Source organism: Melopsittacus undulatus, chromosome 2 (genome assembly GCF_012275295.1).
Source record: "Melopsittacus undulatus isolate bMelUnd1 chromosome 2, bMelUnd1.mat.Z, whole genome shotgun sequence".
NCBI classification, from domain to species: Eukaryota; Metazoa; Chordata; class Aves; order Psittaciformes; family Psittaculidae; genus Melopsittacus; species Melopsittacus undulatus.
The window spans coordinates 19,950,784-19,974,943 of record NC_047528.1 but is presented as its reverse complement, the minus strand read 5'-3'; the positions used below and the strand labels follow the sequence as shown (position 1 = coordinate 19,974,943).

The 24,160-nt window shown below is 38.8% G+C and overlaps 1 protein-coding gene across 1 annotated transcript in view; it reads left to right on the top strand.

Annotated features, from left to right (window-relative positions):
• Nucleotides 1-636: 636 nt before the first annotated feature.
• Nucleotides 637-24,160, top strand: part of USP12 (ubiquitin specific peptidase 12) — a 38,854-nt gene continuing 15,330 nt past the window's right edge. The window contains exons 1-4 of the mRNA XM_031049516.2: nt 637-796; nt 12,800-12,880; nt 19,109-19,322; nt 23,873-24,099. Coding sequence (XP_030905376.1) covers nt 749-796; nt 12,800-12,880; nt 19,109-19,322; nt 23,873-24,099 — 570 coding nt within the window. The 5' untranslated portion in view covers nt 637-748. The remainder of the gene's footprint in view (nt 797-12,799; nt 12,881-19,108; nt 19,323-23,872; nt 24,100-24,160) is intronic.

The following is a 24,160-nucleotide window of genomic DNA, read 5'->3' as shown; positions in this document are numbered from 1 at the left end:
TCATGGGCCCCTTTTGCTGGGAGGTACCTCGGGGCTTTGGTAAGACAACGGCTCTTCAGATACATGAAGTCTGAGGTGAGCTTGCCATTATTACTAGGTAAAAGTTTTCTACTTCTGAATTTGACATATTCTTCAGTTGCGAGTTAAGTCTGTTCATTCTCCTCACCTCTCTGGGCCACAAGGGAACTGTTTCCCTGAAGCGGCTCAGCCCTTGCATTGAGTAGCACCCACCAAAACCAGGCCCCGCGCCCTCCCTCTTCCAATGCCTTCACCCAGCGCCCGCCCGTTAGATCTCAGCTGTAGGCCACAGAAGTTAGTAAGGAGGAAAGGAAAGCAAGCTCTGATAGCGAGGGGCAACCAGCTCACACCCCTGCCATCTTGGGGCGCGACGGCCCCACCCGTTCTAACGGCCCAGGGCACGCCCCCACCACGCCCCCTCGGCTCCGCGCATGCCTGTTGGGGCGCGCTCAGCGCCGCGGGAGCCGCCGAGGGGGCGTGGCCAGCCCCGGGGCGGTTCCGCGGCCGGTGACCGGCGGGGCGGGGGGAGCGAGCCTCAGTGGCGCCGGCCGGTACCCGCGCGCACGGACGTTGGGGCCGTTGGGGCCGCGCGCGCCCCGCGGCGGGCGCAGCCCCCCCCCCCCGTGGCTCTGCCTTCGCTTTGCCTTCCCCCCTCCTCCTACTCCCGCCCGGCACAGCCCGGCTCCGCTCGGCTCGGCGCTGTGATTGGGCGGAAGATGGCGCTGGGCGGATGGAAATCCTAATGACAGTCTCCAAAATCGCCTCCATCTGTACCATGGTGAGGGAGTGAGTGAGGGGCCGGGGCAGCCCGCTCCCGGCTGCCCGGGGGTGGAAAGGGCGATGTGGAGGCTGGGTTTGCGCAGCGCCCCGGTGGGCGGGTGCGTGGTGCGGAGCGCTGGGACGGGGAGGCGGCTGTGTCCGTGGGAGGGGATGGGAAGCGGAGCGGGGTTAATCGGCTTTGGGAGGCTCAACCTTGGTGTAGATGCTGATGGGTTCGGATTGGACTGGGGGCCGGGGGGAATCCCTTCTGTGAACGGGACAGGGAGGAGTGCGGGTTTACTGACCGCAGCTCTTCCCCGAAGTGTGCTGAGAGCCGGGAGAGCGTGGGGCATTGCTTTGAGTTCGGGGGGGGCTTGTTGCAGGTGTGTTGTTCTTAGCTTCGGGTGCCTCCTGTGCGCTCGGTAACTGTCCCTTCTCCCCGCGTACCTCACTCCTGCGGTGGAGCAGTGCCTGGGAGCGGGCGGGTGCTGCTCGGGTTACCCGGAAAAGTGCTCGCACCCTGCATGATCTGCTCAGCCGTGCGCGCTCCACGCGCTGGCTGTAATTGGACTTGTTCGCTTCGATCCGCGTCCTGATAGGAGCGGTCCTCCGCTGGTCGCGCTTTCATTACGCTCTCGCTTGAAATTAGAGCTATAAGCAGATATGATAAGGCTCTCTCGGGCTTTTTTAAAAAGGAGTGGATTCACTGGTGGGGAAATGCTGAATTTAACGAAGGAAATAGCCCTTAGTCAATAGAAGTTAGTACTACTCTTCATGAAAGAGATGTATCGATGGTTCGTAGCTGAGGATCTTGCATTTGTGCTGTTTTCTACCTATTCTATGGCCAAATGAAAGTTCTTGTTCTCAGATCTGTTTTTGTGAGGGAAGGGAAGAGATTCTCGAGGGGAAAAACTAGATACACTCTGTCATCTAGTTTTGTAATTTGCTGAATTGAGAATATAATGTCTTGTAACGTCAGACAGTGGGGAATGCTCACGTTTTATATTACTGGAAACTGATTTATGGTTTTCATAAATCTTGTTGCAAAGAGGCTTTAAACATGAGTTTCAGAGGTGGCTCATGCAAACTTTGAAGAACATCTGCAGGTCCGTGCAGTGAGACTGCTCAGGTGGGGTGTTGATCGGCTGCAGCAGTAGTTTTCTGTGACATGGGAGATCACATCCTTTCGTCTGGACTTGGAAAGTCTGACTTCTTGAATTCATGAGCTGTATACCAGCACCTTTATGTGGCCAAATGTTGTAAGACATAGGCTTTAGGAGTTTTAATTCTCTGAAGTAGTTAGATTTTAGGTTATACTGTTGAGGCATCAGTGTGGTTGACCCTTGAGCTGGGACCATCTTGTTTTATTGCCATTCCAGCTAATATCTTTTCACTTGCAGCTGATCACTCGCTGTTGTCAGTATAAATCCAGTGCTGGCCCTTGATTAGGCCCACTGAAAGAAGAGGCCTACTTTTCTGCTTCTGGACAGCACAGAAATTGTATTTGTGGACTGACCAAGCAGCTAGTTTAAGATTATTCTGCATGTATGTTTATTAGAAATTACATTATGTCATTGCTATTTAAGTCAATCCCGAACCAATTTGTTTCAACTAAAAATCTTCTGATTAACTAAAGTGTCTATATCCATGAAGCTGAAATTCTGAAGGCAATTGAGCATTATCTGTCCAGTCGTAATCATGTGCGCTGAGGTGGATAAATTCCAGGCATAAGATTTTTCCTGTGCATTTCTGATGCATGATCTTGAATAGTACTGTGAGGTGGGACACCTAGTATAGGATACCTGCTTTAAAAGTTCTTTCACACTTAATAGATAGTGTATGATTGTGCTTAAAAATATTTTCATAGTGTGGAGAAGCACTTGGTGTTTACTGTGGAGTTGTTTAGACCAGTGTGGTTATGGTAAGGCAGATCTATTTAACGAGAGTCACATACTCATGTTTAAACATATGTTTTGCAAAACCAAAAAGGAATATAATTGCTGAGTAATACTGTTTTTTTTTTCCTGGCAGTTCTTCTTCGTGTCAACACACTGTTTGATAAACTGCCAACTTCTTAAAAATTCTTACAAGTTTGTCTTGCCCTTCCCCATGTCTCTTACAAGAACTCTCAGGCTGCTGCTTCTCCTCTTGTGTTTGCTTAATACAAAACCAGTAATAGGCAATTTTTGTCAGAGACGGTTTGTGCCTACACAAACCTAACACACGCATACGCTTACAATTTGTAACAGAGCAGTCTGGAACTCTGTTGAAGAAGCCCTTCTACTGCAGTCCTGTGTTTCACGACTTCCATTTTTGTACCCAAATTCAAGTTTCACTTCTGCTGGCTCACTTGAATTTTATGCATCTTATTCTTGTTTAAGATCTGAATATTAGAAAGTAATAAATGACATTTTACGGTACTGGTGGGTTGTGTGGGTATAGTGAAGAGTGATATCCATTAATTTTAGTTTGTTAGCCACAGTGCCTTTTGAGATGATCTTACAAGAGCACATTCTGCCTGCAAAGGGTTGGTTCTTTTCTATGCTTCATTAGTTCACTGATCTGTACTCCAGCGTTCATATCAGTGATGGCAGAGCTCTTCCTGTCATACTGTCTCCTAGGGCTGTATTCCCTTTGAGCTTCCTTTGCTCTACATCACCACTCACATGGTTCCTTGCGCTGTAGTCTCAATTACAAGGCTGGAGATTGTGGAAGAGCACTGGAAAATTCCTTTGCCCTCGAGTGGTTTAGCCAGTGTTCTTGTTGCAAGTGGATAAGGTTAACAGTGTGGGGTCTTTTTTTTAATGTCTTTGCAGTAGAAGTAGAACTTGGTCTTTTACCCTCATCCATGCATTGAACTGCAGCCAAAGTCTTACCTGACTGAATTATATGGGGTTTTTATGCATTTCTGAGAAGTGGTAAAGTAACCCATGCTAACTGCCTTGAAGATGTGATCTAGGCTATGCTCACCGTAAAACAGAGATTGAATCTAATACTTCTGACTTTTGTTTCTGTTATCTAGAATCTAACAAAAAAATTGCTAGCAGTTGAAAGGTATTAAATCTTACAGTAGCTGAAGCAAAGAGGAGATAGAAATTACCTTTTGTAGCTTAAAAGCTACAAAGATGTCAGACTCAGACGTGCAGAAGGAAGTTGTAGTGGGAGTAGTGCTTGTTTTTCAGTGTTCTAGAAACTGGTTGCTTATGTTACCACAGCCTGAAAAAGTTTAATGAAATTTAAAAATGATGCTAATCTAGAAGCTGTAGCATTAGACATGAAAATCTTTTCTTCACTTTTCAGGTTATTTGTCTACATGTTCCCTTCTCTATCTGACAGTTTAGCATCTTATTTACAGGGCCAACGTCACTGAATGTCTTCAGTGATTCACTCAGCCCCCCAACATTGACATCACATGCGTAGTTTTTAGCTAGATTGTATGATGTAACAGTGTGTTCTGCATGAGAAGTCTGTGCATATCTTATAAGCCAAATTTTTGTTTTTGAAAGGAGTGGGACTTGTGGAGTCACTCTGAATGGCTGTCTGTTGTCCTTTTCCTGCCTGTCTCCTGTCTAAGAGTACTGTCACCAGTACCCTGTTACTGTTTCAGTCACATTTGACCAGGATTTAGAGGTCTTGGAGATACTTAAGTTCAAACACGCACACTGGGAGGGGTAGAGGGGGGGAAAGCAGCTTAGAGGAAATAGAACCTGGAAGTGCCCAGTTGAGAGAAGGCTGCAGTGCACCTGCCTTGGATGTCATAGCGGAGAGGCTTTATAAAAACATTGATTTGTAGGAAAATTTAATAACTAACTGTGAGATAGGTAAACATACATGGATTTAATTCCTGCTTAAGGAATTATGTGTTTACAATAGGCTTTTCAAATCTGATTGTGAAATCTGCGCTTAATGTAAATTGATGTTTGCCAGAGTCTGCAGTCAGCCAGAAATGGCTATGATGTAGTCACTCCTGTTCCCTCTAATTGCACCGTCTCTTCTGAAGCGCAAATTACAATACTTAAACATTAATTGATGATAAGGTTAATAGATTCAACAGGAAAGCGTACAGAAGACTTGTGCTGGAAGAAGTGGGAATTGAAAATTACAGCAAAGAAAGAAAAGTTGTGGGGAAACATACCTTCAAAATGAACTGGTGATAGAAAAGAAAGCAGAGGAGGAGAGGACTAAGCTAACACAGAGAAGATAGCAGTGTTATGGTATTCCTTCATCCAGCTGTCTGCCTTACTCCTGTAGCAGGGTTGGCAAGAAGGAACATGTGCTGTGTCTCAGCCACTGCATTTCACTCTGGCATCATGACCTGAGACATGCCTTGAGACACAGACTGGAGGGTTCTGGCACGTGTTCTGAGGTGGTGATTCTGTTGCAAGCACGTTACATTTTGGAGAAGTATCTGTTGGACAGTTGGGTAACAGCTTAAACCACAGTTGGGAGGTTCACTCATTTGTTGGGAGTTCTCATCAAGAGAATCTTTCAGGATAAATATGACCCTAAGATTCATGTTGTCATAATTTTTCTAGATGTAATATGCTACAGTATGGTAATAAAAGATGAGTCCATATATTTGCTCTTTAAAATACAGTGTCTGTGACACTGCTTAGTATACTAATTAATTTAGACAAATTTGTTTTAAACTTACATGAAACTGATTTTGACTCTAAATTAATATAAAGCAAATGTCAAATATGAGACACAGAGAAAAACTCCTGAAGTTGTATAGCTGTAAAGCAATATTTATACCAGCACAGATAATTATCTAGTTGGCATATTACTTATATTGGAAAATGTCAATTATATAAATGTTCCCTTTTCTTTTTTACCTGCTTGTACATGTATAGTCATCTTGCAAGTTCTAAGCACAAAGAAACAGTGAAATTCCAACCCTAACTGTTCTATGATTCTATGAAATACAGACTTGGGCCCTGGTCTTGCCAACAGAATTTTTAGCTGTGTTGTAGGGAATACAAAGTTTGAATATCTAGATTGGTTATTTAATACTCTTTGTATTTATTTTTTAAACTACTGAAGCAGCTAATTTGCATTAAAACTTCTAGGAATGACTCTATATAATGTGGTAAAAGGATGTTTGCCTTTTAATTGATGTTGCCTACTTTTCTCTTTCAAAGTTGTTGAAGGAAAGAGGTGTATAAAGGCCCTGTATGGGGGGTAGCTTCTGTTTTTTTAGCTTAGGAAATTTGCTAAATTTAGATGCTTTTAACAGATAATTTGTTTAGTATATCTGATCTTTCAGTTGAGCGGAAAAAAAAACCCAACTAGATCTTATTGTGGTGTAGAACCAGAATGGTGTATTAACATAAGCAGACCAGAACTGGAAAAGATTCTTTGCTATTTTTCATCAACTCAAATTCTTTTTATAATTCCACAGAAATGGGAAATTATAAAAGCAACATACTTGATTTATGAAACAGGAATTATGGGGGTTAAACAAGCATGTGAGACACATCAGTGTGCAGTTTATCAGTGAAAGCAGTTGAGCAAATGTGTTGTTCCCCACCCTCCCCTGCATTTTGGGTGATTAGTTAAGTCTGATTTTTCCAGAAGATTAATATAATGCTTATAACTAACTGTACTTTTTAGCCAGTAAAGGATTTCTAAGATTTCTTTAAATACATCTCACAGACTCCTGTCTTGTCTGCTAGTGTAATTCAACCTTTAACTAAGTCTTTGAAGGTGATAGTTTTGATCTTTTGGGACCCCACTTAATGAGGGTTGTTATGAGATGTGTTGTTCTGATGCTATTGAAAATCCATCTGATTGGAGGAAATTGAAGCAAAGGCACCTAATATCATAAACAGCATCAACCCAGGAATTTTCTGGAATTGCACGGTATAAATATGAATTACCTTGTTGGCCAGTATTTGAGTTTTTAGAAATATGATTTTATTGTGTACTGGGGGTAGTACTGAACTGTAGAAGGATGACTGCCTCTTTTCATGCTTGGCATATCCATTCCATGAAAGAGCCAAACGCAGAGCCCTAATTCTCCCTTTGTCAGCTTCATAGGTTAGAGTAATTTATCTTTGACTTCAGTATTCAAAACAGAAGGAAGTATGACTATGCGTAGTTGCTGTGAAGGAAAATGTGTTGTGTATGTTCAGTGGGGCTCAAAAAGATGGGTTTGATAGTTACACCAGATGTGAAGAGAAGGCTATTTTATGCTATGATAACGTTTTCCTTGCCCAGGCAAAGATGTCTGTGCTTTGTACTCAGTAAAACCCCTTTTGTCTTAGCTGCACATGATTAGAATGTATAGGACTATGTCTTAAAATAATTACAGATAGTGTTATTTTCTCAAGTATTTTAAAAATATGAACTGAAACTATCCAAATATTTCCTAGTTAAATTAACAAGTTGTGTATAACTAACACATGTTCTTTTGCAAATAAGTGTACAATGAGGATTATTGAATCCCACTCAGCATATTTAATTTCTGCTTCCTGTGCTAGAAACAGTATCAAAAGAAATACATTTCCATTTTGGCTGCACTTGAAACAACATATATAAACTGATATAATGTAGCTGTTCCATTTGTGCTTAATCACAATTCATTGTTAAAACATAACTGGAAGAGTGGAAATACATATTTCTTTTTTAACGGATTCTATCAGTCACAGTGTATTAGTGTAAGCTGTGAATTTCTGGATACCTTCACCAGTGGCACAGACAAGGAAGACTTTTCTAATACATAGCAAAAAAAAGCAACAGCACTAGTAAATGAACATTTCTACATTGAAGGTTTTTTATTATAACTGATCAATTTTATGCTTGCAATGTTTTATTCTTGTTCAGGAAAACATTGCTATTCCTGGTTACCAAGTTTCTCTTTTAGTTCTAATGCCATTTTGTCATAGGAAGAATAAAAGTTCTGTTTTGTAGCATTAGTTTTTGTGATTGTTCGTTTACCTGTAGATAAGGTAATGTTTAAAAAAATTGGACTTACATATTCCTATGCAACATGGTTTAGTTGTGTGAGTCATCTTTTATCTTCATTTTTCCTTGCTTCTTGAGGGAGGTGGAGAGCATTGTAGGGAAGGATCTAGCGTAGTGCACATGTGAAGGGAAAAATGCATCTTCAGAATTTTCACCATAAATCTAAGGTTCAAGGTAAGAAATTTCAAAGTGAATTTTTTTTTGTTTACTCAGGAAATTTACAACTCAATAAAGCTGGAGGATAAAGCTGTTGGAGCAAACTACTGCAAAGATGACCCACCAAGTTACCAACTGAACAGAGCTTATTCTAGAAAGGGATAGATCAACACCTCAAGCCCAGCCTAATAAGACTAACACCAGTGTAGTCTTCAAAGCACATTTGCCTCATTATGAATATAGTCTTTGTAAGAGAAATGCTGCCAACTAGGTGGGCTGATAAACTGCAATTGTTTGCCTGCTGGCTGGCATGTTTTTAGACAGGTTTTTTTTTATATAGGTTGGCTTTTTTTTTCCTTGTTCTTTCTAGAAAAGTGCCAGATGCGTTTTTGTTAGTGTTTTAGTTCATATGAAGGTCTGTGCAATTCTGAAGCGATTCTCCCAAACAGCCTGCATCTTGGAGTGGTCTGAACATGCACAAATCAGATTGCTTGTGGAGGAAACCAAATCAGGCAATGTAGTTCAGCTGCAGCTGGGTGTTCAGTCACCAGCCAGCCTTGAACTAATCTGGCAAAACCCCTCTGAAACCCAAAGCCTCTATGTCAGATCATAAGTACCAACTGATTTGCTTTAAAGATTGGCTTCTGTTAGCTTATCCATATGTTAGCTGTTAGTGTGTCTCAGGGATACTAGTTTGACGTGTAGCACCACAATAGTGTGACTTCTATGGTAGTGAGAAAAGGCACTAGTAAAGTGGAAATGACATTTAAGGATATTACTGCTTTAGCAAGTGAAAAACTAAACAAATAAAAAAGCCCATCATATGTCTGCACTTCATTTTTTCCCTTTTTCCATTTAAATGTACAATATTGGGGGTTTAGTTTATTTTAGAGCTTTGTGAGAATATCTGTAAAACTTGAAAATCAGGAAAATTCAACTGTACTTAATTAAAAGATACTACACTTTCCTCTCCTACTGAGTTTTCTGAGCTTTGATTCCACTAAACTGAAGTTAAACACTTTTTTGGTTAATGTTACATGTAGTTATTTATAGAAAATCCAAGCTCTTTTGAAAATAAAAGTTGAGAAACTTAATTAAGGGCCTTCAACAGTAAACATGGATTCTTACCTCTTCATTAGTAGAGCCTTTTTCTCTAACTTGGTGGGGGAGATAAGCAGTACATGTTCAACTGATTTGAACATAGTTAAACAAAGAGTACTCATTATTTATCTCATATCAGTTTGAAGTTAAGCACAGGATGAAGTGTACAGTGAAGTAAAGGTCAGCTTTACACCTAACTTTCATTATGTGCGAGAGCACTCGTTTATAATCATTGATACTTTAACATTGTTTTCAGGATCATTTTTGGCAACAAAGGAAAGTTATGCAAATCTTCATTTCTTACTGTGTTTTTGTATATACGCCTTAGCTGATAAACTTTCCACTTCGTAAAGCTATATTGCATTCACTATGACAAATAGGTTTTCTGTATGCCTTTATAATTATGTCTGTGCTAGAAAGGGTGTAATGCAGGGCAGTGTTTGGTGATGTATAGTTTTATACTAATCTGATGCAAAACCTGGGAAATGCCAGTACTGATGCAATATTAGCTCTTTTGGACTTTATGCCTCTATTCCTTCCTACTTCTGGTAATGCCCTGTGTGCTTCTGCTCAGAAGGGTAGGAGAAACTGGAGGTGGATGTACTAACCAAAGCTGACGATGTTCTTTCTGTCCTCTGCACAATGTCAAAGCCAAGTTGCTGTGTGGGAGCTGAGCACCTGTTGTATGGGTTGTTCAGTGAGCCCCCTAAAAAAAGAGAGGTTCATTTTGGGGTCTTTGTACATCCCAGTTAAATGGCAGAGGAAGAAATTCTGTGTTCTGCAGCATGCATCACAAGCTGAAATTTCCCAAAGCTAGATCCCAAGCCCAGTAAGTCCATCCTGGCTGATGGAAAGAGGTAGACTTCACTCCTGTTTTAAACCCCTGCTGTCCTTTTGACCAAAAGATGGTATGATACCACAGTGGTTGGTGGTGTGACAGGTACTTCCCCTCTGCATCTGTATTCACAGAATGGAAGAGTCAACTGGGACTGGTAGCATGTATGGTAATAATGAATGCGGAATATTTTGCAGTGAGGGATAGCTAGAATCTTCAAATGGTTTTTATGAGTCAGATGTGAGCATGCATTTTAGCATACTCTTTCAAGTCCCTGCTGCATACTATGTTTTCGCCCTCTGCAACCAATGTGCTGTGCATTGTATGAATGATTCTTTGGAGGGAGAAATAACATCTTTTATGACAGACCAAAAGAGAGCTGTAGAAGGAAGTCTGAGTAGCTTGAGGGTTTTTATATTGGTGTAAAACATCCATGCTGGTTTGTAGTAATAAAACATTCATAAACAGCTGCATTCAAACATAGGCAATGCTGTGCTTTGAAATCATGTGAAAGTCTACGCGTTGAATGAAACAGCCTTGAAGAATCAGAAAACCATAACAATATGGGAGTATCTCAGCATGTCTGTCTTGTTGCCAAGTCAGGGTCTGTATTGTGCTAGAAAACTAAGTACAGAGTTCAGGTCTGTACAAAACAGAAACATCAAAGTTTATACCATAATATTCTTCCTTCCAAAGATAGAATAAAGCAGCTACTCCACCCTAGCTTCGAAAAGAGAAAGAATTTCCTAAAAGCCTGCTCTTGAATGTATTTATTTTTAAAGAACTAGAGATTTTAACAATAGGATAAAAAGGCCTCCACGGTTCCTTTTTTTGCTTAGTTTATTGGCAAATAATACCACCTAGCCAGAGCTCATGGATGTATTTCAATAAGGCTGCAAAACTAAATATTCAGAAGTCATGGAGAGCTTTAATCTTAAATGAGGGTTTATATTCCTTTTCCTTAGCACCAACGTCACCATCTGAGAACAGCTTCTAAGGTAGTAAGCCCTGCAACCAAGTCCCTGGTAAAGGAGAGGCTTTATTGTACTGGATAATTGCAAGGGATACGACTGACCGTGCCAGGACATGGCCCGTTAGCAGCTGGGGCCATGATGTGAATGGAGCAGAACTGTACTGTCTCAAGGGTGGAATTACACTCTTGTTTTCCTCTATTCTAGTTAAAGTTGTTACCTCCAAATGGGCCTTTGTCCACGTGTTTCCAGTTTCAGAACTACTAACCCACTCTTAAGTTCTGCAGTACCACAATCACATCATGGCAGATACCACAAAACAGAGTTTCATTTTTATTTTATACATTTTGATACGTTCCTTATTTTAAGTCTACACCCTTCCCCCATCTGTAATTACACTGTGAAATCCTTCATGTAAGTTTTAATGCAGTTGTGACTTTGATTTAATTTTACTGTTGTAATGCCCAGGGCTGTTTACTACATGTTTGGTGTAAAGAAGGAACTTGTCGGGAAGGAGTCATATCTGGTTTTAAGATTCTTTGTTGTTTACTGTGTGCTATTTTAGCCTCGCTTAGGCCTGACTTTGGACTGGAATACTGGAATATTCATGCTTATGCATTTGTTTGATAGTGTGTATGTATATATATACATATCAGTGGTGTTGTATGCAGCGAAAGCGATTTAGGATATGTTTGCTTTTCTCTAAAACCAGTCAGTATAAGAGCTGATAAAATGCTAGGGGGTTTTAGTTCTCTCAGTTTTCAATGGTAGAGGTTTTTCTGTCTCTAAATAAATTTAAAAAACAAACAAAACCAAACAAAAAACAACCAAACAACAAAACCTGCTTATTCCTTTGAAACTCAATGTTTATTGCACCAGTTCAGGCAACGGTTATTGGCTGGAACTATAGAGTAACCAAAGTTACCTTCTCTGAGTTCTTTTTGAGGACCAAACCCAGCAGATTTGTTGTGCAAAGGCTGCAGCATTTGTAATGCACACCGACAGTAGTTGTACTATGTTATCTTTTAATTTTACAGAGTTCAAGGTATTTAGCAAAGCCCTTTGAACAGTTTACGTTTTTGGTGTAGGTGGAACAGACCAGTCTCTCTGCTTCCTATGACCAAGATGCATTTTTTAACTGTTTCTGAAATGTGCTATACAGTATGAAAATTACATGTGAAGAGGAGCTTGCCATTTGGCCCTGTATCACCTGCTTTGCAATACTATATTAATGCAGTTGTTACTAAAGAAGCTTCTGTCTGAAAATAATAAATACAGAACATCGAACCAGTATAATTGCATGAAAATATATGAAAATGATAAAACTTACTTGGGATGTTTTTGAACAGAACATATTTGGAAACATATCTCTGAGGTACACTGGATTATGCTGAAATAGTTTTCTTGTGGTGGAAGAGTATTAGGCTCTTTATTATAAGTAGTGAAGCATTATGTTGTGGCACAGAAGACTTGCTGTCTTAAGACCTGTGGGAAATGGTTTTGTGGACAATCTAAATGTCCTGACAGTGCAAATCAACAGAGAACATAAAGGACTGAATTTTCTGCATTCATGCCTAATGTTATTGTGCCTATGAGCTTGTCTTTGTTTTAACTAAACAAGTTCAGTTAATTTGCCGTGTGTGATTGCTGAGCTGGGTCACAAGCTCCACTTTCTCTCCCACCTCCAGGGAAGAGACAGGAAGGTGTTTCATCCATTTTCAGTATTTAGTCTCTTGTTTATTTCTGTTTTTCTGCCTCCTGACTAGAGAGACCATCAGTGCAGGTAAGCTCAGTAAACCAAAGTCTTCTGGTCTGAGATCTGAAGATACTGGTTTGGTGTTAGTAAGGTTGTTTAGGGGGCTGTTTTTTTAGGATTGGTTTGTTTTGGTCATTTATCCTCACCAAAAAAACTTCTTGTCTTTTATCAACTAGTTAAATTCACTTTGTGTACATAGTTGCGACATTGACTTTTTATGGCTTTTGGTTTTTCTAGGGCGCCAATGCCTCAGCTTTGGAGAAAGAGATTGGTCCGGAGCAATTTCCAGTCAATGAGCACTATTTTGGTTTGGTTAATGTAAGTTTCAGACCATAATTTCATTGCTTTGAAATGCCACCAGTGGATTTGTTCGATTACAAGACTGTGAATTAAAACACTGAAAGATACAGTAGCTGAATATACATACTTACTGAAATGTTTCAGTGTTTACTGTATTTGTTGGACTGTATATTTAATGCTTTATTTCATTTTATTAATGTAAAATGTAGGTTACTTTTAAAAATAACTTTCTTGCTATTAAAATATCTAAGTCTCAACAAAAGCTTGTTCATAGTATGCCTATCTAAGTGAATAAATAACAGAAAATAATCTGTGAAAGAATGTTGATGGTATGTTCACGTCTGCTATTTATGTTAAGATTTACAAAAAATACTGAGTCCAAAGAGGAAAGCAGTGGTAGAAGAAACAAGCTGAATTGTTTTGATTCAATCATTAGTTTTAAGGAATGATTTAAATTTTAATTTCTGGTATTACCAAAAAAAGTGTATCTTGTTAGAAATTGCGTTATTCTGACCCGAAATATTTAAATGATTTTCTTTCGGGGGCTTCAGAAAGTACGTATTTCAACTAAGCTGATTTAACAAGAGCTATCATCTTGCTTGTCTTAATGAAACTAATTACTTCTAATGCCATCCCGCTACTGTAACATAGGTTTCTACCTCTAGGTCCTTAGCACTGACATCGTTCAAGAGTGCAGTCTGAGTATACACTCTGAAGTCAGTAAACATTCTAACTGATAAGCTGATTTACATGAATCTCAAATGCCATGACTTACATTACTGCTAATTTTAACTTTCTCATGAAAGTTGAAATGTCTTCAAACTGACACATCGTTTCTCTGAAAAGAGGAAATACAGTAGGTTAACTGTTAATACTTACTCTGTACCAGAGCTTAGGCTTTCCATCAAAGCTGTCCGTATCTGCCATTGTCTGTTACGATATTATTATCTTCTCAATTCTGTTATTCTGTTGACAGATGATATGTTTTCTTAATTTCTTGTCCAAATCTAGAGAGAATTTAAGACTTGACAGTAAAATTGTATTGTAACCTAATCTTGAAGTTTTACAGACTTTGTACCCTTAAGAAAAGTTCCAGTAAAGGACAATCTTCCTAATATATAATGAATATAAAGAAATTTTGCCTTTCTGTAGTCCGGAGGGAGTAGGAAATTTGAGAGGTGATCTGTCTTTAAGTCATTGCTCTCAGCCATACACATAAGAAGCAGGCAGCTAAGATAGTTTGGAGTGCGCTTAACTTTCTGTGTAATACAGTAATATTGCTTATTTTAGCTCCAAACAATAAAGTTTTATAGACCAGAAGCCTTTGAATTGTAACAGATAGTAAATTGGGATTCCATTACATCTGTGGCACCCTGGTGCCGTGTTTTTTGTCTGTAGTGGTAAGCAAAGGAAATTCAGTCATATTGTTGCTTGGATGGTTTTCAGATCTGTTCTACAGATTGTGTTTACTAACACTGTATGTTTACAGAAAGAAGTAGATATAAATATATAATATAAATAAAAATATATAAAAAAATAATATATATAAATATATAAAAATGTGTAATAAGCTTTCAGAATTTAAATCTATCAGGAAAAAGAAAGGTAGTGACCTCTTGATTAGCAAACTATGTCCAAAAGCCATTCAGAAAGAATGACAGCTAATAATAATTAAAAGAAATATTAGATAATTAGGTAACAAATTTAAAGTGCTGTTAGAGAAGTGATAGAAATCACTGGTTTTGCCTTCATTGATTTCTCTAATTTTTATAGCAATTACAAGAAGTGAACCTCTTAGAGGTTCACTAACATTTAGTGCTGAATTTTTCTAATTTGTTTATTGATTTTGTTTGTCCTAACTTTGTCCAGAGTAACAGAAAAATGAGATAATCTGGAAAACTGAGGTAATGTGTAGCTGTCTTCTGCCTCTGTAATGGCTAGCCATTTGAGATGTCCAGAATGCAGGTCAGGATTTTAGATAAAGATGACAGTTCTGAAATGGAGATCTGTCACTGGTAAATGTAGTGTTTATTCAGAGGTTGTGTAAAAGAAGGTAGAAGCACTGTCTTATATCCTCTCCAGCTTTGTGGTGTAATCTAAGGATTATTCAGAGGATGTGCTGAAAGAACAATTAGAGAGGTAGGTGAAGAATTAAGAAAGGGCAATTATGGGAAGCAGTTGTAAGACCAGATGGGATTTTGGTTCTGTCAATGAAAGCTCAACATGGAAAATTTAGTTTAGACTTTGAAGAACAATATCATTCACTAAATCAGCAGGAAACGTTTTAGATATGATGAGATGAAAATGTTAGTAGTATAATGTCCCGTCACATGGACAATCAGGAACACCAAGTCTGCATATCATTCTTCATTCGCTCTATGGTGCAGTAACGCAAACAATTAAAATGTGTGTTTCACAAATTAAATAGATTATTTTATCCAAAGGGTATGAAATAATGAACATTTTAAATCTCATAAGAACTAGTCTGGTAGCTCCTCATCTGTTTACCAGACTTACTGTAAGGGTGGTGAGGCACTGGAACAGGTTGCCCAAAGTGATAAATGCTCCAGCCCTGGCAGTGTTTGAGGCTAAGCTGAATGGAGTCTTGGGTGGCATGGTTTAGTGTGAGGTGTCCCTGCCCATAGCAGGGGGTTTGGAATTAGATGATCTTAAGGTCCTTTCCAACCCTGACTATTCTATGATTCTATTATAGAGCAGCAAGTTTGGTTATCCAGTCTCTTGCAATAGATTGTGTATTTTGGAGAAATCTGATTTACTGTTGTGGCCCATTGCAGTGATAAAAGTCATCAGATCTGTCAACACATCAGAACTGGGAGGAACCCTAGTGCTGCTCAGTGTTCTCAGCAGATCTGAGTTCTTGTAGATCTTGTGTTCATTTTTATAGCTCTGCGGTGTTTAGCAACCAAGGTTCTTGGTGGTTGTATGTTGCATCAGAAGATTAAACTATAAAGCTACAAGCCTTAGTGAGTGTGTGGTGGTTTTGCTGCAGCTTTCCTGATTGTCTCTTTTTTTTATTTCCACACAGGTTTTGGTTTTGTAACTATGACTTTGGTTTGGGTTTCTTTTGGGTTTTCTTTTTTTTTGTTTTTAAAAGGGTGTGTGTATGAAATGTCCAGAATGCAGTATTTGTGTGAAAGGAAATAGTCTGATTTCTCAGAATTTGGAATAGAAGAGTAAGATGAACTGGAAAAAAAAGAGTGAATGTGCATTATTTTGTACTTCTCTTAGATTTGCACATTTTAAGAAGGATCTCACAGAAACAGGCAAGCAATAAACCAGTTGAAAACATAGGTTAAAATGACTCTGCTGCATATAGTCTCAGTTACATTTCCCTGCACAAGTTTGAGGAGTTTCAGTATCCCACACATTACAATGATGGTCTTTCTTACAGTTTGCCACTGCTGCTTGTCAAGTCTGCCTCAGAGTGTTTTGTTATACAGCACTTGCCAATCTTCTTACAAGTGTTGTGCTTCTGAGGCCATGAGGGGAGATGGAAGAGGTCTGTTGGCCCCGTTAAGAGGGTTGAAGCATTGAGTGTTGAACAAGCAGAATTAGAAGGCAAAGTTCAGCGGGTAGTGAGAGGATGGGGAGTCTGAGCAAAATCTTGGGTGTTCCCTAAACATGGGATCTACTTTTGTACTGAAGTCAGTGATGGGAAGTGAAGTAATAAAGGTGGTAAGACTGGTATCTATCCATGTAACAAATTCCATGTTTGCTTAATCTAGAAAACTCCCTTCCTTTCCCCTCTTGTTTGGTACAGGTACCATTATAATTTTAACAATTGGAAGCTTTTCTTTCAAAGTATTTGAAGTTTTGAAGCAATGAAGCCAATGCTTTAGATATAAACCAAATGTGAACTAATTAATTTTTTTTCAGGAGTTTATTTTACAACAATCTTGTATTGCCTACTGTCTTTCTGGATTAGGTCAAAGAAAACGTTTTATGACCTTTCTCTGCTTGCTTTTATTTCCTACCTACAGGCACGTAGATTAGCATACATTCATCTTAAATTAATTTGAATTTTGTTCATTGCTCTGAGTTCTCATATTTTGGTTGTCTTTCACTGCTTGTGCACAATTCTAATTAATTTATCATCAGACTATTCCTTTTTAAAATGGGAATATTACGGAATTTCTAATTTGCTGCCTTTTCATCTTTTGACACTTGCTGTAGAAATTTTAACACTTTTCCCATTTGATTTGATTTTAAGAACTTTCTTAACAATTTAATGTAGTTCTCTGTGGCTGTTTCTAATTGTAAACTTATAAACAGTGAGCTTACAATATTAAATGTTCTGACATAAGCTACTGTGTAATTTCATCTGCTTCCTTTAAGGAAAAAAAAAAAACGTGTTTTCCTCTTAAGTTCCTTTACCTCCTTGAGAGTAGATTTGGACAAAGAAGCTAATATAAGCATTTTCCCTAGCTTAAATAGATAAAAAACAATAGGTGTTAATTTCCTCGCTTTTTGATATGGAGCTCTTAAAACTTCTTTTATATATATATATATATATATATATATATGTATATAAATACACTTCTTACTTATTCTTTGGACATCTCTTGGAGATTAAGAAAGTAGTTCTTAGTATTTCAGTAATTTAAAATAAGAGAAAACAGTGTACTTCCCAGTTTTGTGATGAAATTGCATAGTGCTCTTGTTTGTCATTGTCTCATTCAGGAGAGAGCAAAAACCAGTTACTTCCCTAGTTATTGCTAGGATGTAAAATCTTTCAGTTCTTTTTATCTATTGAAAGAATCTGTTCTTAAAATATCTCTCAGTGCACTCTTTTTGCTATACAGTTTCCTCGTCACAATATAGTCTTAGAATTTGTTACCCATATATGCTGCTATCTTTACAGAAAACGTGAATATGAACACTATTTTCACATTTTACAGAATGTGTGTGGCAGGTATGTGCTTCAATTTGCAGGTTGAGTGACTGCAGCTGAAAGGTTGGATTACTTGCTGAGGACCTTAAAGATTTTTATCACACTTTCAGTGTTAGATAGTAGGTTTCACTGGAGGAGGGCAGCATAAAATGAGAGTGGCTGTATCCACTGGCAACGCACGATGCCTTCGCAGAGGTGGTGGGGAGGTTCGCAGTGTTGGGATGAGCTGGAGTCAGTGTCAATGAAGTGGAAGGAGTCTGGGGAAGAGGGACATCTGGAGCATTCTGGTACAAAGGGGGTTGTGGATGCTTGTCCTGCTGGCTCTGCTTGCCCCCGGCAATTCAATAGCTTGCCTCCTTGAAAATGTGCATGTCCAATTTGTGCATTTTTTAACTTTCAGTCTTGATTTGAAACTACTGATCGTGCCACAACTTTGAATCCTGAAGAGGCCATCTTGCACTGTTTCAACAAAACTCCTGAATGCCGATCCTGTTGTAGAATCATATTGTAGAATCATAGACTGGTTTGGGTTGGAAGAGACTAAAGATCATCTGATTACAAACCCCCTGCCATGGGCAGGGACACCTTCCACTAGACCACGTTGCTCAAAGCCCCATCCAACCTGGCCTTGAATACTGCCACAGATGGGGCAGCCACAGCTTCTCTGGGCAACCTGTGCCAGTGTCTCACCACCCTCACAGTAAAGAACTTCTTCCTAATATCTAATTAAATCTACTCTGTTTCAGCTTAAAGCCATTCCCCCTTGTTCTATCATTACATGCCCTGTCACTCTACAATGAGTGTCACTGAAACCTGAGGAACAAGTTAAAGCATTATTTCTGACTTTGATCACAACTAATAAAATATGGAGAATCCAATTTCTGAAGTGTCTTAGAAGCTTTCAATTTATTCACAGTAAAAGCTGAATTTCTTCACAGTGCAAGGGCATGCTGTGCCTGTTCTTTACTGTTGTGGCTGACTTAAGTAGATGGATAGTTATTTTTACCTGGGTATATTTTGAGTGCTGTGAAATTGGTGGTATTTGTTGAACATTTTGACCCAAGTAAATGCAAAGTATTACTAGTAAGTTAAATTTACAAGTGAGACAAAATTAGATAGCATTGTTCAAATTGACCTAGGTTATTCTTGAACTTATGTACAGTGTACTTGTTAATCCTTTGCAAAACAGAAATGTGCTTTACTATTTTAAAGTCAAGAAGAAACAACTTGCAGAAGATTTGTCCCTGCTTATGCATTCTCCTATGCTTAGAATTTAATTTTACTTCTCTACAGTAATACTATGCAAGCTAATAGATCTCTTTCTTATTTTATAGTTTGGGAATACCTGCTACTGCAATTCAGTTCTTCAGGCACTTTATTTTTGTCGACCATTTCGAGACAAAGTCTTAGCATACAAGAGTCAACCAAGAAAAAAAGAGAATCTCCTTACATGCTTAGCTGATCTGTTCCACAGTATTGCAACCCAGAAGAAGAAAGTTGGAGTAATACCTCCCAAGAAATTTATAACAAGATTACGAAAAGAAAATGGTAACTTTTTAAATCTTTTTTTCTTGTGTAATAGCCATAGCTATTGTGATTTAATTCCTAAGTTATCTGCATATTTGTTACACATGGAAAGTGTTTGTAGTGCTACACTATAATAAAGAGTTGTCCCTAGCATAAGGGTGTAACCCTGGAGCTGTTTAGAGAGAGAACCCTTGTCTGTCTCTCTTCATGTAGAACTGAGTGTATTGTCATGGGCTGCTTAGGAAATTGCTTGCTAATTTTGCCTGTCTATGAATTGTCTTTCTATAATCAAAATTCACTGCACAATTTTTGCTCTGTGTTTAAAGAAACATCACTCTTTGAATGCAGGAATCAGTCTCCCAAACTGAGTGTGTGGGAAGGATGGTAAGACTTTTTCCTGCAAGAATCTACCTTAAAACCCCACAATTTTTAAAATTTATTTAGAATTTATGCAGTACATACCTTGAGCTACTTTCTAAAGGATTAATGAATTTTAAAATGACTAAGTAGTTTTATCTTATTTTTTGAAGTGTATTTAATATCCTAAAACACAAGAGATTTCCAGAGATTTTAAACATTTCTGGTTTCTTATCTGCAGGGCTAATTGGTCAGAATGTTTTAGAAAATCAATGTTAAAATATAAATAAAACCATGTAATCTAGTACTCAATTTGCATACAGTTATATAAAAATACAACATAAAACCTTTCCAGAAAATAAATACTGGATTTGAATGAACTGCATAAGATACTGTATTTAACACGCCTGCATGTTCATACTGGTGTAATCTCTGCAAGACTATATATGCAGGCTAAAAAAGTATTTAAATGCTATGATGACCATCTCTGTAGTAAAAACAAGAAATAAAATATTGTGATGATGTTCTTAATTCGAAGTAACCCCTCCAGTAAATGCACACCATAAGTTGTGATAATATTGTTTAAAAAAGGCTCTCAGATAATGTACAGTCTCTTTCCTATGGAGAACAGAAACTGTCATGGACTTCTTTGATAAGTATACTTGAGAAATATGCATGCATGTTGATACATTTACAGAAATAGTTCATTATATCAACAAATGTTGACTAAATACAACAAATGTGGAGAATGGTTCAAATGGAATGCAGAAAGTAAGCCACAGGAGCAGTTAAGTTCTTTCTAAAAACTGCTCTTTTTAATGCTTAATTACGTCATTCTAAGTAGAAGAAGGCAACTGGAAACTCTTAGAGAAATCAGATGAGAAAGTTCAGCTCTTGTTGGCCTTTTGGGTTTCTTTTAATGATAATACTTTCATCTTTTCTACAAATAAATGACTAAATTGTCAGGCAGTGGTTGCATGGGCATCATATATGCTATGAAGTGATTTTTGTAAAGGTATATAATTTCGGGCTTTAAACAAGAGATGATTAACGAATCAGGTATGCAACACCAGTTCTAGGTTCTGTTTCAGTTGTTACCTTGTTATACCAGGGTGATGACTGAGAACATAATGTATTCCAGACTACAGTGCTGCTATTCCATTTTAATTTTCAATGTCTGAATGCATCATACATGTATTAATGACCTTAAAGCTTAACTGGCTGGGAAGCAGCTGCTGGATTGAATTCAGCTGAAGGTATACTGTTACATTTGCTTAAATTTCTTTAATCATAAAATGAACAATGTGTACCTTTCATTCTGTTGTACTTACTGGTAATTTACTGACCAGGCACATAGACCTGTGATGCAACGCTGTGAAGAACCTCTGAAGTGTTTTACCTCAAGAGACTTGTAGCTCTTGTTCTGCCTTGATTTACTTGATTAAATAAAGACCTTACAGTTGGATAGATTCAGAGTGGAACTTATTCTTACTCTCAAAAGTAGTTAATTAAATAAACTTCTTGATTCACACTCTTGGCTGACCTACTGCACTACTTAACCTCTCCAGATTATCTAGATTAGCATCAAGTTCTCTCTACTTTGTTCATAAATAGGGATTTTTTTTCTTTTTGAAGTTTACTCCTGGATGCCATCAAGTGATTGATAATAAAGCTTCCAAGTAGTTCCTGTATGCACGTTAAAACTTCAGCTTCACTGAGTATCTTTTCCATTCATCTGTCCAGTCTTGGGAGTTATCCTTCCACCAAAGGCCAGTTTCATAGTATATTCTTGGACTGGAAGCAAATTGCAAGTTATAATTAGCTGAAGCAGTTGCACATTGAAAGACTTGCATGATATTAGCTAGTGGTATGGAATGCTGCTTAAATTGGCAGGTAAATTTTCTTGTAACAATTCCTGGTCAAAGAGAAGCAGTAACTATTATTAAATCTGGTTCAATGCCTGTATGGTTTTCTTAGCCCCATTCCTTATATGAGGATTTGTAGCAGCAGGGAATTTATCAGCTTGATATCCCAGGGGACTGCAATAAACAATGTACCAATTTGAACATAAGGCAGAGAGAAGACTTGTAAGAAATAGTTCAACTTTATGCTTTGATCTATTATCGTTGCTATACTTTGCAAGTATGTGAAACTATTCCCCTTCCACTGAATTAATCCTAAAATTATTATGCTTAGAAATCCTGACAGAGTGAGGGCATGAAACATAAAGCATGGTGAATCCATTATTATCTGTCCAGCAGGTCCACCAGTAATAAAGGTGTCACATATACCAATATCTAGAAGCAGTACTTCACATCTTAAAAGGCAGATCTAGAAGTTCTTACTTGAGACCTGTTTGCTGTGGCTAGAACTTTAAGCTAATTTGGCTTCTGCAAGTACTACCTTACTTAAAAAGCTTTGAGAAAGAAAATACTTGTTTAAAAGTATCAGTATCTCTAGATTTTTAATCTTATTCTTAACTTTCATTGCTAGTATTTATGACACTGTGCTTGTGACAGAACAGTAGGCTTAAAACCCTAAAAGTGAAAATTAATAAAGCAATGTTTTGAGCATTTGTTTTTTCATGTTCTTCCTGTGATAGAACATATCATAGGATCTTAGGCTGGTTTGGGTTGGAAGGGACCTTAAGGGTCATATAGTTCCAGCCCTGCTGCCACAGGCAGGGACACCTTGCACTAGACCAGGTTGCTCAAAGCCCCAGGGATGGGGCATTCACAGCTTCTCTGGAAAACCTGTTCAGTGCCTCATTACCTTCACCTTCTGGTTCCTTACATGTTCTTGAATCTGACTTGCTGTGGGTGGTTCTTAAATCTCCTAGTCCCTATGTTTACCTTCTGCTACTTGGGTGGTGTGGCTGCAGCACTTGCTGGTGAAGACCAAGGCAAGAAAGTCACTAAGTACCTCAGCCTGGGGTAACAGTTTTCCTCACTGAGAGGGCCCACATTTTCCCCATTCTTTCTTTTATCATCAACATACCTGTAGAAGCTTCTCTTGTTGCCCTTGAGGTCCTTGGTCAACTTTAATTCTGTCAGGGCTTTGGCTTTTGTAACCTGATCCCTGGCTGCTCAGACAATTTATCTATGTTCCTCCCAGGCTACCTGTCCTTGCTTCCAGCCTCTGCAGGTTTCCCCTTAGTGTTGGAGTTTCTCCAAGAGCTCCTTTTTCATCCATGAAGGCCTCCTGGCGTTTTTGGACTTCCTTTTTGTTGGGATGCATTGCTTCTGAGCTTGGAGGAGGGGATCCTTGAATATTAACCAACTTTCTGGGGCCACTCTTCTCTCCAGGCCTTTATCCCATAGTACTCTACCAAGTAGACCCTGATGAGGCCGGAGTCTGCTCTCCTGAAGTCCAGGGTAATGATCTTGCTGTGCACCTTTCTTGCCACCCTAAGGATGTTGAACTCCACCGTTTCTTGGTCACTGCAGGCAAAGCTGCCCTTGAGCTTCACATTCCCCACAGCCTCTCCCAGTTGGTGAGAACAAGGTCAGGCATAGCACTTCATTGGTTCCTCTGTCACTTGAAGAAGGACGTTGTCATCAACTCACTCCAGGAATATTCCGGATTGCTTATGCCCCACTGTGTTGTCCCTCCAGCAGGGACTGGGGGTGATTGAAGGTGAGGCTGCTCGTATCTGTCTGTTGAGAGCCTTATCCCCCTCATACGGACATTGAAGCTTCATGTAGATGAGGAAACATTTCCTGTCATAAGTTCTCTGTTAATTTATGGAAAATATCAGTGTCTAATGCCCTTTGATATGCCCTGTGTTATCCAAGACTTTGACCTAAGCTTGGCAGAGATATTATAGCCCCTGTAGGAGAGTGAAATCATCCTGGACAGGCATGTAGAGGCTGGATGGGAGGAGCTATAAAATTTCAGGTGGCACTGTATTCACACCTATGTTTAAAGAGCTGCATCATGCCCTAGTTTGCTTGTAGAATGGCTCACTTGTCTGTTAATTCCCATCAGGTGAGAGATTTCTGGGAATGTAAGCTGACATGTCCTCCCTTCTTCCCATCCCCTATGTTTTTGGCTTAGTTTATGAAGTATGCATTTTGTGTTGGTGTTGTATATAAATGAGTCAAGAAATAAAGACAAGTAAAGACTGGTTTTGAAATTTGACTTCTCTTAAAAATATTTTTGTAGTATAGCACTAACAAATCAAATCAAAACTCTTCTGTGTTTTTATGTTGTAGAGCTTTTTGATAACTACATGCAGCAGGATGCACACGAGTTCTTAAACTATCTATTAAATACAGTTGCGGATATTTTGCAAGAGGAAAGAAAACAAGAGAAACAAAATGGTCGCCTACCTAATGGCAACATCGACAATGAAAATAACAGCCAGCCAGACCCAACCTGGGTTCATGAAATCTTTCAGGGAACATTAACTAATGAAACCAGATGTCTTACGTGTGAAACTGTAAGTCTGTATGTAATTCATAAAATGAATTCTTCTTTGTTTCAGAACTTCATTTTTCCTT